General features: G+C 33.6%; 1 protein-coding gene across 4 annotated transcripts in view; it reads left to right on the top strand.

Annotated features, from left to right (window-relative positions):
* zormin (spectrin and immunoglobulin domain-containing protein zormin) overlaps positions 1-12,972 on the top strand; it is a 799,654-nt gene that overhangs the window by 196,814 nt on the left and 589,868 nt on the right. For all 4 annotated transcript variants that reach the window (XM_081744925.1, XM_081744924.1, XM_081744928.1 and 1 more), the window contains exons 10-11: positions 3,180-3,421; positions 7,480-7,602. In XM_081744925.1, the coding sequence (XP_081601051.1) occupies positions 3,180-3,421; positions 7,480-7,602 (365 nt within the window). The remainder of the gene's footprint in view (positions 1-3,179; positions 3,422-7,479; positions 7,603-12,972) is intronic.

Below are 12,972 nucleotides of genomic sequence, written 5' to 3'. Positions count from 1 at the left end.
AAACTGGATTCCTGGAAAACAACTAAATCAATGAATAATTTTCTTATGAAAGATATTCAGAGCCAATAACGTAGCCAGGAGGGGGCAGGAACGGAGATTAAGAGATCAATTAATATTACAACAATTAACGTTAAAAACAGGCAGTGGCGTATTTAGGGGGCTTCCGGACTTAAGCCTCCCCCGAAATCTTACTTACTATAGTAAAGTATATGAAATATCTTGCACAATTTTCACTTTTTCAGGCAAAGCCCCCCCCCCCCCGAAAGTTAGCAAAGCCCCCCGAAACAAAATCGTAAATACGCCACTGACAACAGGGTTAGAATATTAAATGAAATGAAATTGGAACTATGTACAGTATTAATTGCTAAACGAATGTGATTTCAGCGTGGAACGAGGGAATTTTTTCCTAATTAATATTTTGAAAAAATAAATCACCCACTAAAACTTGCTGGGGTGAATAAATTGAAATAATAGCAGAATTTTGCGAAATAATTAGACTACAATAATTCGTATGTAATCAATTCACATGTAATTACTAGGTAAAATATTGGAGGTTAATTCCTAATACAGCGAAACCCCTCTTAACCGGCATCTCTCAATAGTGGACATCTTCGTAAGAGGACAAACTTTCTTATTTTTCCATGCCATAAATATGTGTGATGTGGTGTTGTGAGAGAGAACCCTTCCTTTTAGGGACACCTCTCATTTACGAACAAATAATCGGTTCCACCGATGTCCGTTTTGAGGGGTTTCACTGTATTACTTAGTTTAATAATAATAATAAATGCCCAAATGTGTGAACCTTATTGAATTTACCGCTGCAAAGAGTTGATATTATTATTATTATTAATAATAATAATAATAATAATAATAATAGTATTGCAATAGTTGCGTAACAAAATATGTTGTTTTCTTGTTTGAGTTTGTTTAAAAATTATATCACTATTCTGAGAGCACCCCCCCTTTTATTTTGTACACCCCCCTAAGTAAAAATTTCTGGCGTACTTACTGAACGGTAAGGAAATACAGGTGTTGTTGCACTTAAACACCAGTAGTGTTGTTAATGCACAGCGTGAATTTAAGAAAATTACGACTTCATCAGTTCGTCATTAAGTTTATTTACTGATTGGGTAACTGAAAATTAACGATTCTTTCTTTCAGCACTACAATTACCGAGTTACTCCATCCACTCAAGGTGGAAGTTACTCTCCACATTTCCGTACACGTGTGTTGCGTACCATTCTCGATGCTTTGTAAAAAGAAAAATTACAATGAGAAAAAGCGGAAAAGCTATTACTCACCGTAAAAAAAAAAAAAAAAAAAAAAAGAAAAAAAGAAAAAAAAGAAAAGAATCATCATCTACATGCAGCAGGTAGCGCTTTTGGAAGATGCTACTTCCTTTATCAGCCTGTGGTAGACTTCGAAAAGGATAAAAAAAATCATGAAGGATGGTTAAAAATGGTTAAAAGGTTAGGATATGTAAAAAACAATCTTCTGTCAGTAAAAAACAAATGTTCTGTCTGTCAGTGTAAACAAGTCTTTTTTTACCTTTTAACCATTTTTTAACCATCCTTCATGTTTTTATCCTATTTGAAGTCTATCACAGGCTGATGAAGGAAGTAGTATCTTCCGAAAGTGCTACCTGTTGCATGTAGAACAAAATTCTGATATATATATATATATATATATATATATATATATTTTCGGTGAGTAATAGCCCTTTCGCTTTTTCTCATTGAATATAATCACTGCTTGCAATATTGTGATAGAAAAATTACAGTTCAAGATGTAGCCAGAAACACTGCATGTAAGCTAATGAACTCGATGTGTTGTTTCTAGGCTCAAAGATACGAGCATGAACGATGCTTCAATTCGTTATAAGAATTATACATATACAGTCCGCAGCAAAAAACTTGCAACATGAGCAGGTAAGTTTATTGTGAAACGACTAAGTCTTTTGCTCCAAAATAAGTGTGCAGGGGAGGACGCCGAGGTGTCTCCTGTGATTCGTGCCATTTAAACGTTATATTGATTCCTGGGCTATTAGGCGTAGTTTCACAATAAACTTACATGCTCATGTTGCAGGTTTTTTGCTGCGGACTGTACCACTTCCAGGACAAAATTTATACAATTCCCGCCTCCCCCCACACACTCTGGGTTGTGTTATAAATGGGATACCCTGTATAAGTTCACACACGAAACTTCATAACAACAAAACAGTTGTCGTTTACCATATTTCATGACAGTTCAAAATGTAACTACTATGCTTCTGTGATTCAGTTTCTGGTCATTAGTGACAATTTCCTTGTGACAGAATAAGCTCAAGATTAAGAGATTAAATACGCTTCGCTTTTGTACTGTATAATATTGGGTTCCTCTCTTAGCGTTATAGAGTGCATGCGATCAAATTTTGGAACTCTGCTGGAGAATACATATCTTGGGACATAGAATCCTAGTGGTGGTTCGGATCTTTCAGATTTCCGATCTCTTTACAACTTCTGTGTTCTCCAGGGGATGTAAAGCAAAATCGCACTTCAAGTTATGATATAGTAGTTTAGATAATCACGAGATTATACTTTAAAGTTGCGTAAGTAGTATAGTAAGAGTAGCAACAAAATACATGCATATATAATGAAGAAACTTAGTTTCTTACTTTTAGAAGAGCTGAGTTAAGTTGATTTTGGGTTTAACATCCCGTTCAGCAGCGAGGCTATATGAGACGTGGACCTACTGATTAACGTGAACCACATGAGCTCCCGCCGGGAATCGAACCCGGGTCTCCCACGCCTAAGGCGCGTACGCTAACCACTTAGACACGGATGAGCTCAGTTTTAGAAGAGCATAATACAGTGAAACTTCAAAACTCAACATGGTCACCTGATTAATTTCTCACAATGTTGTGAAGATATCCACTCATGTAACAACAGCAATAATAAATAGCTGCCATTTTTTTGCAAATTGATTACATATCTAAGTTTAGTAGTTTTCTATAAAACAAAATTCATTAACCTTGACAAGTTCCATTGCATATATTTGACATTTAGCTCTCTTAATAGACACGAATGACTGGGAACAGCCAATTAAAAAAAAAAAAAAAATCTAGTTTCCCAATGATTTTGATTGTCTTTGGCATTACAAATTATTTCACTTAATTTGACTGATACTTTTTCTATTTACAGAAAAAATTGAACTGGAAGTTCAGAAGGAAGGAGAGAAATTGATGGATATTCTGTCAATGCCTGTGAAGGATGCTTTGGGAAGAGAAGTAGAAGTGAACTATGCAGATGATATACTGAATGTTCAAGAAATATTAGAAAAAACAACAGCAAGGAAGCAAATATTTTCAGACAGCCTTGAACTACAGAAATTAAGACTTCAACAGATCACCCATATACAAACATACGAAAGAGATGCATCGCAGGTAAAGTCAAGTTTGAACTTATTGGGTGTATTAGAACTTGTAAACACTTGAAAGTGACGAATCTTGCATTTCAACACTTGTTAATGCAATGAATATTTACCTTTCTGGAACCTTTTTTTCTTTTCTCTTCAACCTCTTTCATCTCACTGAGTTTGTTGTACGAGTTGCTATCTAAAAATTCCGAGAATTTCCCCGTAAAATAATAACATCTTGCCTTAAATCATAAATTTCGCCGTCACCTCTAAAGTAATAACCTCGGGTTTGTACAAGATTCCAGCGTTTTTTTACATTGTTGGAAGCACTGCCGAATGTCCGCTGACTAGAGCGTGTGAAGGATTGTGCGTTTCGGCTTGGACCTCCTTTAGTAAAAATTCTGCCCTTTTTACTGAAATTTTATTTTCAGAAAGAGGTAGATATCGCAAGGGTTAGATGAGGCGAACAGGTTGGATGGAACATTGATAATACCCATCGATATATCGAAATTCACAGATACAGCAGAAAATGGTGTAATGAAACTAGTAAAATCTAAGAAAGTCATGTACTCACATCAATGCATGCCTCTTGGCAGACTGCCAGTTGAAATACCCATCCAGAGGAAATTAGCAGCGGGAATTCGTACTTCTACGAGTTTGGACGGAATATTAAAATTCTTGGAAATTTTGGGTAGCGTGTGTGTGAAGACACTTAGAAAAGTTAATAAGAAAAGATGTAAGAAGAAGTATGTCTAATCTTTAGCGTACTAGTTAATTATCACGAATTACCATGTCACTAGAAGATTCATAACTACGATAAAGATACGGAACTATTTTGATGACATGGTGGTTCAGTGGCAGAGTGCTCATCTTTGGTGCGAAAGAGCTCTGGTTCTATCACAGATCATGTAATTTTGTGGTTGATAACATCGCATCCGTGTTTTTTGTCGAATTACCTCGTTGACATTTCTAGGTATAGTAAAAGAATCCATTCCGATAACAGTGTGATTAATTATAGATATTTAGAAATTAAAGAAACTAGTAAATCTATAACTAAATATCAAACATGTTACAGAGCTCCGAAAATCTATAATGAACTTTCACTCCGAATCAAAGAGGAAAGTAATTTCAAAGTATATAAAAGGTTAATTTTACAGTGGTTAAAAGAATCAAAAAGTATTTAAAAAGTATTGTTAACTAAAAGTATGAATTATAAATCTTATATGTTACAGTAAGAAAACAAAAATAAATAAAAATACGAAAATCAGGCTCACCACAAGCATTTGCTTATGTAAGTCATTTTCTATCTTTTCTTTGCATAAGAAATACAAATATCTTCGCAATGTAGAAATAAGTGCATTGAATTGATCTGCCCGACACCGGAACATAGACATGACTTCTGGAGGTCCAAAGTCCTGTCATCTCTGAATGCCGGGTAGGTTAAACTCTATTAATAAAGGGGATCTAGGAAGTCCGATTTCCTTTAGAGACGTAATAGCACATAAAATAGAAGTGGGAAATTTGATTTGTCAATTTCTGTAGCAGTTAACTTTTTCTTATTCTTTTATTCAATTAACATTTTGTATATTATTTTATAATTTTGTATGTATATGCTTTAATATATTGAGTACACCCAATATATTAAATTTTCTTCTTTCTTTAAATAAAATAAAAACAATCATGTGCAAGTATATTAGATTTATTGCCATATAGTGCATTGTAGATACTTACACCCCGTCTTGCGCGTCTTTCGTTACATCGTGAATAGGTTTTACTTGATACCTGTTAAAGGTTCTATATCTTTGGTCGGAGAGTACAGATCTTAAATCAACTTCGAAACTAAAAAATACAAATTCATAGACATAATGTGTAGTAAAATATTAATCTAAATTGGACACTTACTAATACAGGTGTTGCGAAGCAATACCGACGACATTCGGAAGATGATTCCTTATCATCAATTAAACGAACAGTATAAACCAACCTGGTTGATGAAATAAATATTTTCGGCGCTATGACCAGCAGAAAAGTTGTCGAAAAAATGCTTAAAAAACCATAAATTACGAACGAAATCGGATCAAATATATAAAATTTAATATTCATTACTTTGTCATCGATTCCATTAATGCACAATTGATTGTGGTACAAAGGCGGCGCAAAAGTAACTTCCAAAGAAATTAAGAAATTCCTGGTGAATTCTACCGAAACGTTAATGAAGACAAATAAACAATAATGAAATACAACATTTGAAGGTGTAGAAATCATTGGGCATAGCTCAAAATAGAAGAGAACAGTTAGAATTCAAAAGAAAGACAGACACATATCTTACTATAGGGTAAACTCTCCGAGTAAGAACAATGATTTTGATAGATGTATTAGTCAAACAAATATTGTGTATGACGTAACAGTGTAAGAAAAGTACTGGCATACGTAAGCTGGAGTTCTGTAACAAAATTCTATGCTGCTTGAATAAATAAGCTAGTAGCCAGATGGTAAAAATGTGTCGCAGTGCTGGAAATACGTCAGAGAATAGTACGCATAACTTTAATCCATACAACGTAAGGATCCAAACATTGTCAATATTTACTTGACACTTGTCTTATAGATTTACACGGTATGTGGCAGAAGTTTCAAGGCCAATTTTACAACACGTACGTAGTCAACATTTAACGAAATAACCTTGCATTGACTGTTTCATATCGTCACGGTAACTTTCTTGACTGTGAACATTCGGTGAAAAGTGTGTAAATGTGGATGAAATTCATACAGAAACTCGCGATACTTGAGGGCATCACGAACGTGCTAGGACATAAAAAGTAGTAAGGGAACTCAAAGAAAACACAGCTACGAATCATAAATAAAAGGACCTTGTATAGAGAGAGCGGAAGGAAGTCTAGAAGTAAATGGAAGAGAGAATTCAGTAATGTAAATAGTTGAGTGTAGCAATAATTAAGGAACTTATATACAAAGGATACATTCTACGATAAAAATATATATGAGAACTGAGATCCTAGGAAAAGATGGAATGTTTGTAACTTGCACGAAGGCAGCAAAGAAAAACAATTATCTCACTAAAGAATAAGATGAAGGAAACGATACGCGAGTGAAAGAATTTTTAGCCCGATATGGGGGCATTAATAATAATAATAATTACACACATGCAAAAATGGCGAACAGCCACAACATCATATACATTTTTCATAAATTGTTAAGTCGCAAACGGGAACGACACGTCGGAATTATAGAATTTGTTCCGCGAGTTTATTCTGTACTGAAATAAAGTAGGTTAATCAAACACCTTTCTTTTTCTTTCTTTCTTGTTTTTTTTTTTCTTTTTTACTAATAAAACTACAACTGACCAAAGCAGTGTATATATATATATATATATATATATATATATATATATATTGTAAGATTATATATTTGTGTTAAAATTTCGGCTATGTAACATAGCCTTTACTGATAATGTGTGTGAGGAAGGCTATGTTACATAGCCCAAATTTTAACACAAATATATAATCTTACAATATATATATATATACTGCTTTGGTCAGTTGGAGTTCTATTAATAATCTTGAATTTTTCTTTTTTATCTTTTCTTTTTCTTCCTTTTTCTTTTTTTTCTCTTTCCTTCTTTTCTTTTTCTTTCTTTCTCTCTCCTCCTTTTACGTTATTTTTTTTTTCTAATTTAAAGAATATTCTAAAGTTTTTGTCCCTTGATATATTGTATTCAGTAATTGTTTATTATTTCTCAGTGTACTCTTGTTAGAATATCCCAGAAATATTCCAGTTTGTTTGAAGATAACCTTTGTGCCGTCCTCGCGAAGAAATCTACGACTAAAAATAATTAATATTACCTTTTACCCGACTTCGGTTCGATATTTCATTCTTGAGTTACACCTCTTTTCGCGTTTTTCAGACAAATTTTCGGCTGGTCAGACTCTAAATGGATGTACTTCTACATCCAAGTCCGTCTATACCTTTTGTCTTATTTTGGTATCAGGAATCACCACCCGAATCTTGTCGGTCTTGTTTCGAAATACTATGTATATTTTCAATTACTAAAATGACCAATTGTTTTTGCAGGCAGTTGAATGGTTACAAGACTTGTTTCAAGTGATGTTGAAGGCGCATGCTCATGTTGGTTGTAGTGTATATGAAATTCAATCTCAGAAGGAAGAGCATCAAGCATTTCAAGAAACAGCAAAGGTAACGAAATCCCTAAATGTACAGTAGTAGTGACAAATCTTGTTTCGAAGAGGAGAATATGAAATATTTTCAGAAGTGACCATTTCACGTTTATTCTTATAATATGTTCAATAATTATTTTTTATGGAAAGTTTTGTCAGAACTAAGTTTAATACAGTTTTTAATTTGAACAGAATAAAATAATTTTATCGTCAATAAGCCTTATAACTAATAAGTAATGATGGTTTGAAATATGATGAAACACATGTAGTAAACTGAGAAATTTCATAGTGTTCTTCTGTCTACTCACAATCCTGTTCTGGGGCCGCGATGGCTCAGTGGTAGAGCATTCACTTTTTGTGCATGGGGTCTTTGGTTCGATTCCAGATCGCGTGAAATGAGCTTTTTGGGGACAAACATTGTGTACGTAGGTTTTCTTGGGGTTCCCCCGTTTCCGCTCACTTTCTTCATTCCACCATTTCACTAATTTATCATCACCATCTTCTTTAGCCTAGTTGCCATATCCCTGGGACGTAACACTTAAATATTTCATTTCATTTCATTTCAATCGTGCTTCTATTATTACAATTCAATATATTACACCAATTCAAATGTACCCAAGTAAAATTCTGGAAGAACATCTACGTTCAGATGCGAAGTAATTTGATAAATATCAACATATTTTTATGCATAGTGTTTTAAGTTTTTATCAACTTATTTCCTTATGAAATTCCTTTTGAGATTTCTCGTCACCTTATTCGGAGATTAGTTGTGGATATATTGTGAAAATAAGCTAGTTTTAAGAATGTCATCATTTCTTTGTTTCCGATAAAGCGTGTAATTTTTCTATCTTCTTTCATAACTTGAACAACAAGATAGAACGTTCAGTCTTAACGCTTCTGAAGGCAGCACTGCATGTTTTCTCTTCCTTGGGAGGGAAGAATAATCTTTACGTCTTCAGCAGGCAAAAAGAAAAAAAGCTCGAAACACGCTGTCGTGAAAATGTGTTTTCTTACAATGATGAAAAAATAATCGATTGCCAGTCACTAAATGAAATTTATTGTTATAGTTGTCACAAAACTTACTCCTGTACATGTTCCTTAAGTTGCTTTCACATCATTGCGTGCAAGCTTGCTATAAAGATAGTAGTATCTGTTTTCGCGCGATAATCCTAATTTCTCTTTACTTCATCCAATAAATATTTTGCTGGATTTTGTAATAGTTTTCTTTAGCTCACAGACCATAAACGTTTGAGGCGTTATACTGAAATTGTGATTTATGCATTTTGCTTTCCTCGTTATTTTTAATCAATAATTTGGAACTTACTATTTGTGGTATTCGTCTGTCTGCTTTGAAGAAAACAAGACAAGAAATAAAACTTACCAGTCTGAATAATAGGTCTTTTTCCGGAGTTAAACAGTTTGTTCATTTCTGCTTTGATTAGAAATTAATACAGATCGTAAGCCACCTCACATTTTTCTCACGTAGGAAGTATAGTAATTATTAAATATGACTTTAGTAATGCTAGTAGTTTAGCGACAGTGTGTTAATTTCTGGTGTGAAGAGTCTGTGGTTTGATATCAAATCTCAGATTTTCTGGTGAATATTGTGAATTTCCTTGGAGTTCTCCCGCATCTTCCCACTATTGTTACTTTATTAATTCTTCCTCTATTAACTTGGATCTGTTATGTCATCCTTAAACTAAATAGTGTGATGAAAACATGCTCTCTTTTCTCTCCGAGGGAAATTTCATTATTTGACGTCAAACAATAAAATTGTGGTAACATCACTGTGATTCTCCGAGCTATTCAGGACGGTTAGCGTATCACCGCCAATTTAAAGTTTTTATATTTGATAAAATAATTCAGACATCGCAATAAATTCTGTGTGGTTATGTCAGGTATGTCTTAAATACGGTATTCCAATTTTCTGGAATCTCGCTAAAATGGTGAATGAATTGAATATTGTAAATCACCTAAATTGAGGTGCGGCACTTTGTTATTGGAGTATAATAATATTGAAGGGAATCAACATGACAGGCATGCTGTTTTGGATTCGAAAACATCTGTCGAAAGATGTTGATATCTGCATAAAAACAGGATGAGAAATCTTCCATATTCCTGCCTTTCATTTCCATATTCTTGTCTTGTTCTTTGGGAAGGCTGTAAGATGTATGTTTTAAAATAAAATTAAGTAAATTCATAAGCTTCTAGAACTAACAAAACTAATGGGAAGCAATAAGCTACAAATCAGTATTTTTTATTTAAGAAGTGTATTGCTAGTTTATTTGTATATATCACCAGATATTGGAAAACAGCGAATATCATATCACGCTTGTCTAAATCTTCATCGTGCCCCTAATACCTGCTGAAGTATTCACTTAATTGATATTGTTAATATGTATACCAAGATATTACGCATAAATGAGATAAAGTTACTTAGCACATTCTGCGTAAGAAATTAGGGAAAGAAAAGTTGTCAGAAACACAATCAGTAATATCAAGGAAAAATAAATAAAAGGAAACACCAGTCAGTTTACTGCCAGTAATATCTAGCATATTATTTTACTTAATGCATCACTCCCCCGTCACATACGTTAGATTTTTAATCTTATTCGTGTTAGTTATCACTAGTTTTATTATATTGATAATATCAATACAACATAGGAACTTCAGGAGAGGAATACAAAGTGATGTATTGACATGGCTTTGCATTATTGTTTTAATATTTTAACGTCTCACGTGTATGATCGGAGACTAAGGGATGTAATGAATGAATGAATGTAATGTGATGAAAGTAGTAATGAAAGGGATGATGATAGCGGAATGAAGGAAATTTGACGAAACAGAACTCCGAGAAAACCTATGCACATGGTGACGTGGCTTTTTTAACCCTACACATGTAAAACCAGTAAAAAAATATAATGGAAATAGACTTGCTTGTCTATAAATAATCGTAAAGATTTTATATATATATATATATATATATATATATATATATATATATAATATACAAGTAGAGGTATCTTTATTTTTGTAAAATTCTACTTCATTCACGTCATTTAGAAAAAAAATAAAGAAAAAAAAAACGTCGAACCAGGTCTAAACTTGCAATATTTTTACGTAGCTGACTAATAAGAAAGGTAGAGTTAGTTGAATGTGAATCCCCTTAGCCAAGTGTGAAATAACTAACGTATGCTATCAATATGAGATATGTTTTGAATTACGTTGAGAGAGAACATAACAGTTTGAAATGTAAAATTGTAACAAATAAATTATATTATAATAATTTCGTATTTAAAGAAAAATGATATGCTGCTTTGGGCTTGTTGAAACTGATACTGGAACTGGGCTCGAGTTTCTTTGTGCATATCTTCTATCTTCTGCTAGTCATTGATCATGTCATTGAGGTTTCTGCTATTTGTCCAAGGCCTCCATTTACCTGAATAAGCTTTTTAATTCAGAATTTTCATAAATTCTGGTTCAAGTAAAAAAAAAAAAAAAAAAAAAAAAACTTATTTTAGAAGAAGGGAAGGAACTTAAAATGCTAACCGCATTACCTCGCTTTATTGCTAACTAATACGCTGAAATGAAACTTGTGCATTTCTCGTACCTCCAGTCGTGAGACTTAATTTCGACTCAATTTCCATTAGGAATTCCACAATTTCCTGGTTGAAGACTCCCATGGTTTCAGTAGCAAAAGCGATAAACATATGATCTTTTAATTTGGAGTATTTCGTGTGTTTTCGCTTACAGGCTGTCTCAGCAACATTTCCTGTCTCTTTGAATGTTGAAGCTAAATGCAAATGTGTCGACACATGTTACATCCCATACCAGTCGTTTCCCTATTTTTCAAGGGGTTAATATCATCTCGGGACCATTCCAGGTGGTTCTAAGATATTTGGGGTGTCAATACTGGCAAGAGGTCATTTAATTATTTTTCTCTCCATTGTTTTCATTTATTACTTTCGATCGGCGATAGAAGGAAAGAAACTATGGTGGTAATGAGAAAAATTCAATTTGATATTTTAACAGTTACATGTTCCATAGCTCCTACATACCGAATAAATAGTACTCGTCACCACACTAAATTTTCTAGCTCCTATTTCTTAAAATGAATCATGTTATGCTGCAATTATTAAGAAAATCTTTTATTTATGATATATGAACAAAATTATAATAAGTGTTTCCGGGAAATTTTGTCCGAAGGAAACTCTTCTTCAAGAGAAAACTACCTCTTGTTGATTTTCATGGGGAAATTCCTAATGCTATATCGCAAACCACTTTAGCTTTCTCGATGTTAGAGTGGCTTCGTTATCTGATGAAGGCGATGTTACATTGCCTAAACTGTTACACAAGTATTAATATATACCAGAGTCATCTAGGAAGTAAAGAGCGTTTTGGCATAGTTAAATAAAAACAAAAGATATCAACACAAAACTTTATTTACAAAGCCACCTTACACAACTTTTATTATTATTATTATTATTATTATTATTATTATTATTATTATTATTATTATTATTATTATTATTATTATGTAATCGCCATAAGTTGTCAAGGCACTTGTTATAACGTGGAGCCAGTTTTTCAATGCCGATGTTACACTCATCCGCCGCCAAAGATTTGAGCCAGGTTGTCACTGCTTGCTTGAATTCCTCATAATTTGCGAACTGTTTTCCATCCAAAAATTCCTTAAGTTTCGGGAACAAGTAAAACGTCGGTTTTCCTGAATTTTTCTTCGCTTTTTCCTTTACTTCTTCCGTAACAACTGATGACCTCCCACTCCGATCGTCATTATTCACGCTGGTCTTTCCTTGATTAAATATAATGCACCATTTCCTCACTAGTGACTCGTTCATTGCACTATCACCATGAACATTCTTTATTTGTCTATAAATTTTAATAGGCTTAACTTCGTGCGCGTTCAGAAAACGAGTTACACTTCGTACTTCACATTTTGGCAGATTTTCGCTTCATTCCACCATTTTGAATCGCTACAAACGGAAGTAGCGTGGCTGCACGGCATTGAAACTCGGCTCACATTGTGGTGAAGGAAGGAGCTAACTGCCGCGTATGCAATCGCAGTCGTCGTGGTGTTGGCGACGCGGTCGATGCGCAATCCTTCTTTTCTTTTTGGACGGCCCTTGTATTTGGTGCTGTGGTCAATTTTGTTTTATTAATATTGTGGAATATTTCCAAAACTATAATGAACAAGAAAATTGGTGTCTAAGCAAATATATGAATACAAGGATATACATGGTAAAAAAAAAAAAGTCAATGGGACATCGTCATTCACAATAATATTACAGAGGTAGTACTAAATTTTAAGTACATACAGCGCATTTGTAACAAATAAGAACAAAGTTAACGACGAAGCAATAAGTAGATA

The sequence above is a fragment of the Thermobia domestica genome, chromosome 17 (assembly GCF_964235325.1).
Source record: "Thermobia domestica chromosome 17, izTheDome1.hap1.1, whole genome shotgun sequence".
NCBI lineage: Eukaryota > Metazoa > Arthropoda > Insecta > Zygentoma > Lepismatidae > Thermobia > Thermobia domestica.
This window is presented reverse-complemented; position numbering and strand designations above follow the sequence as displayed.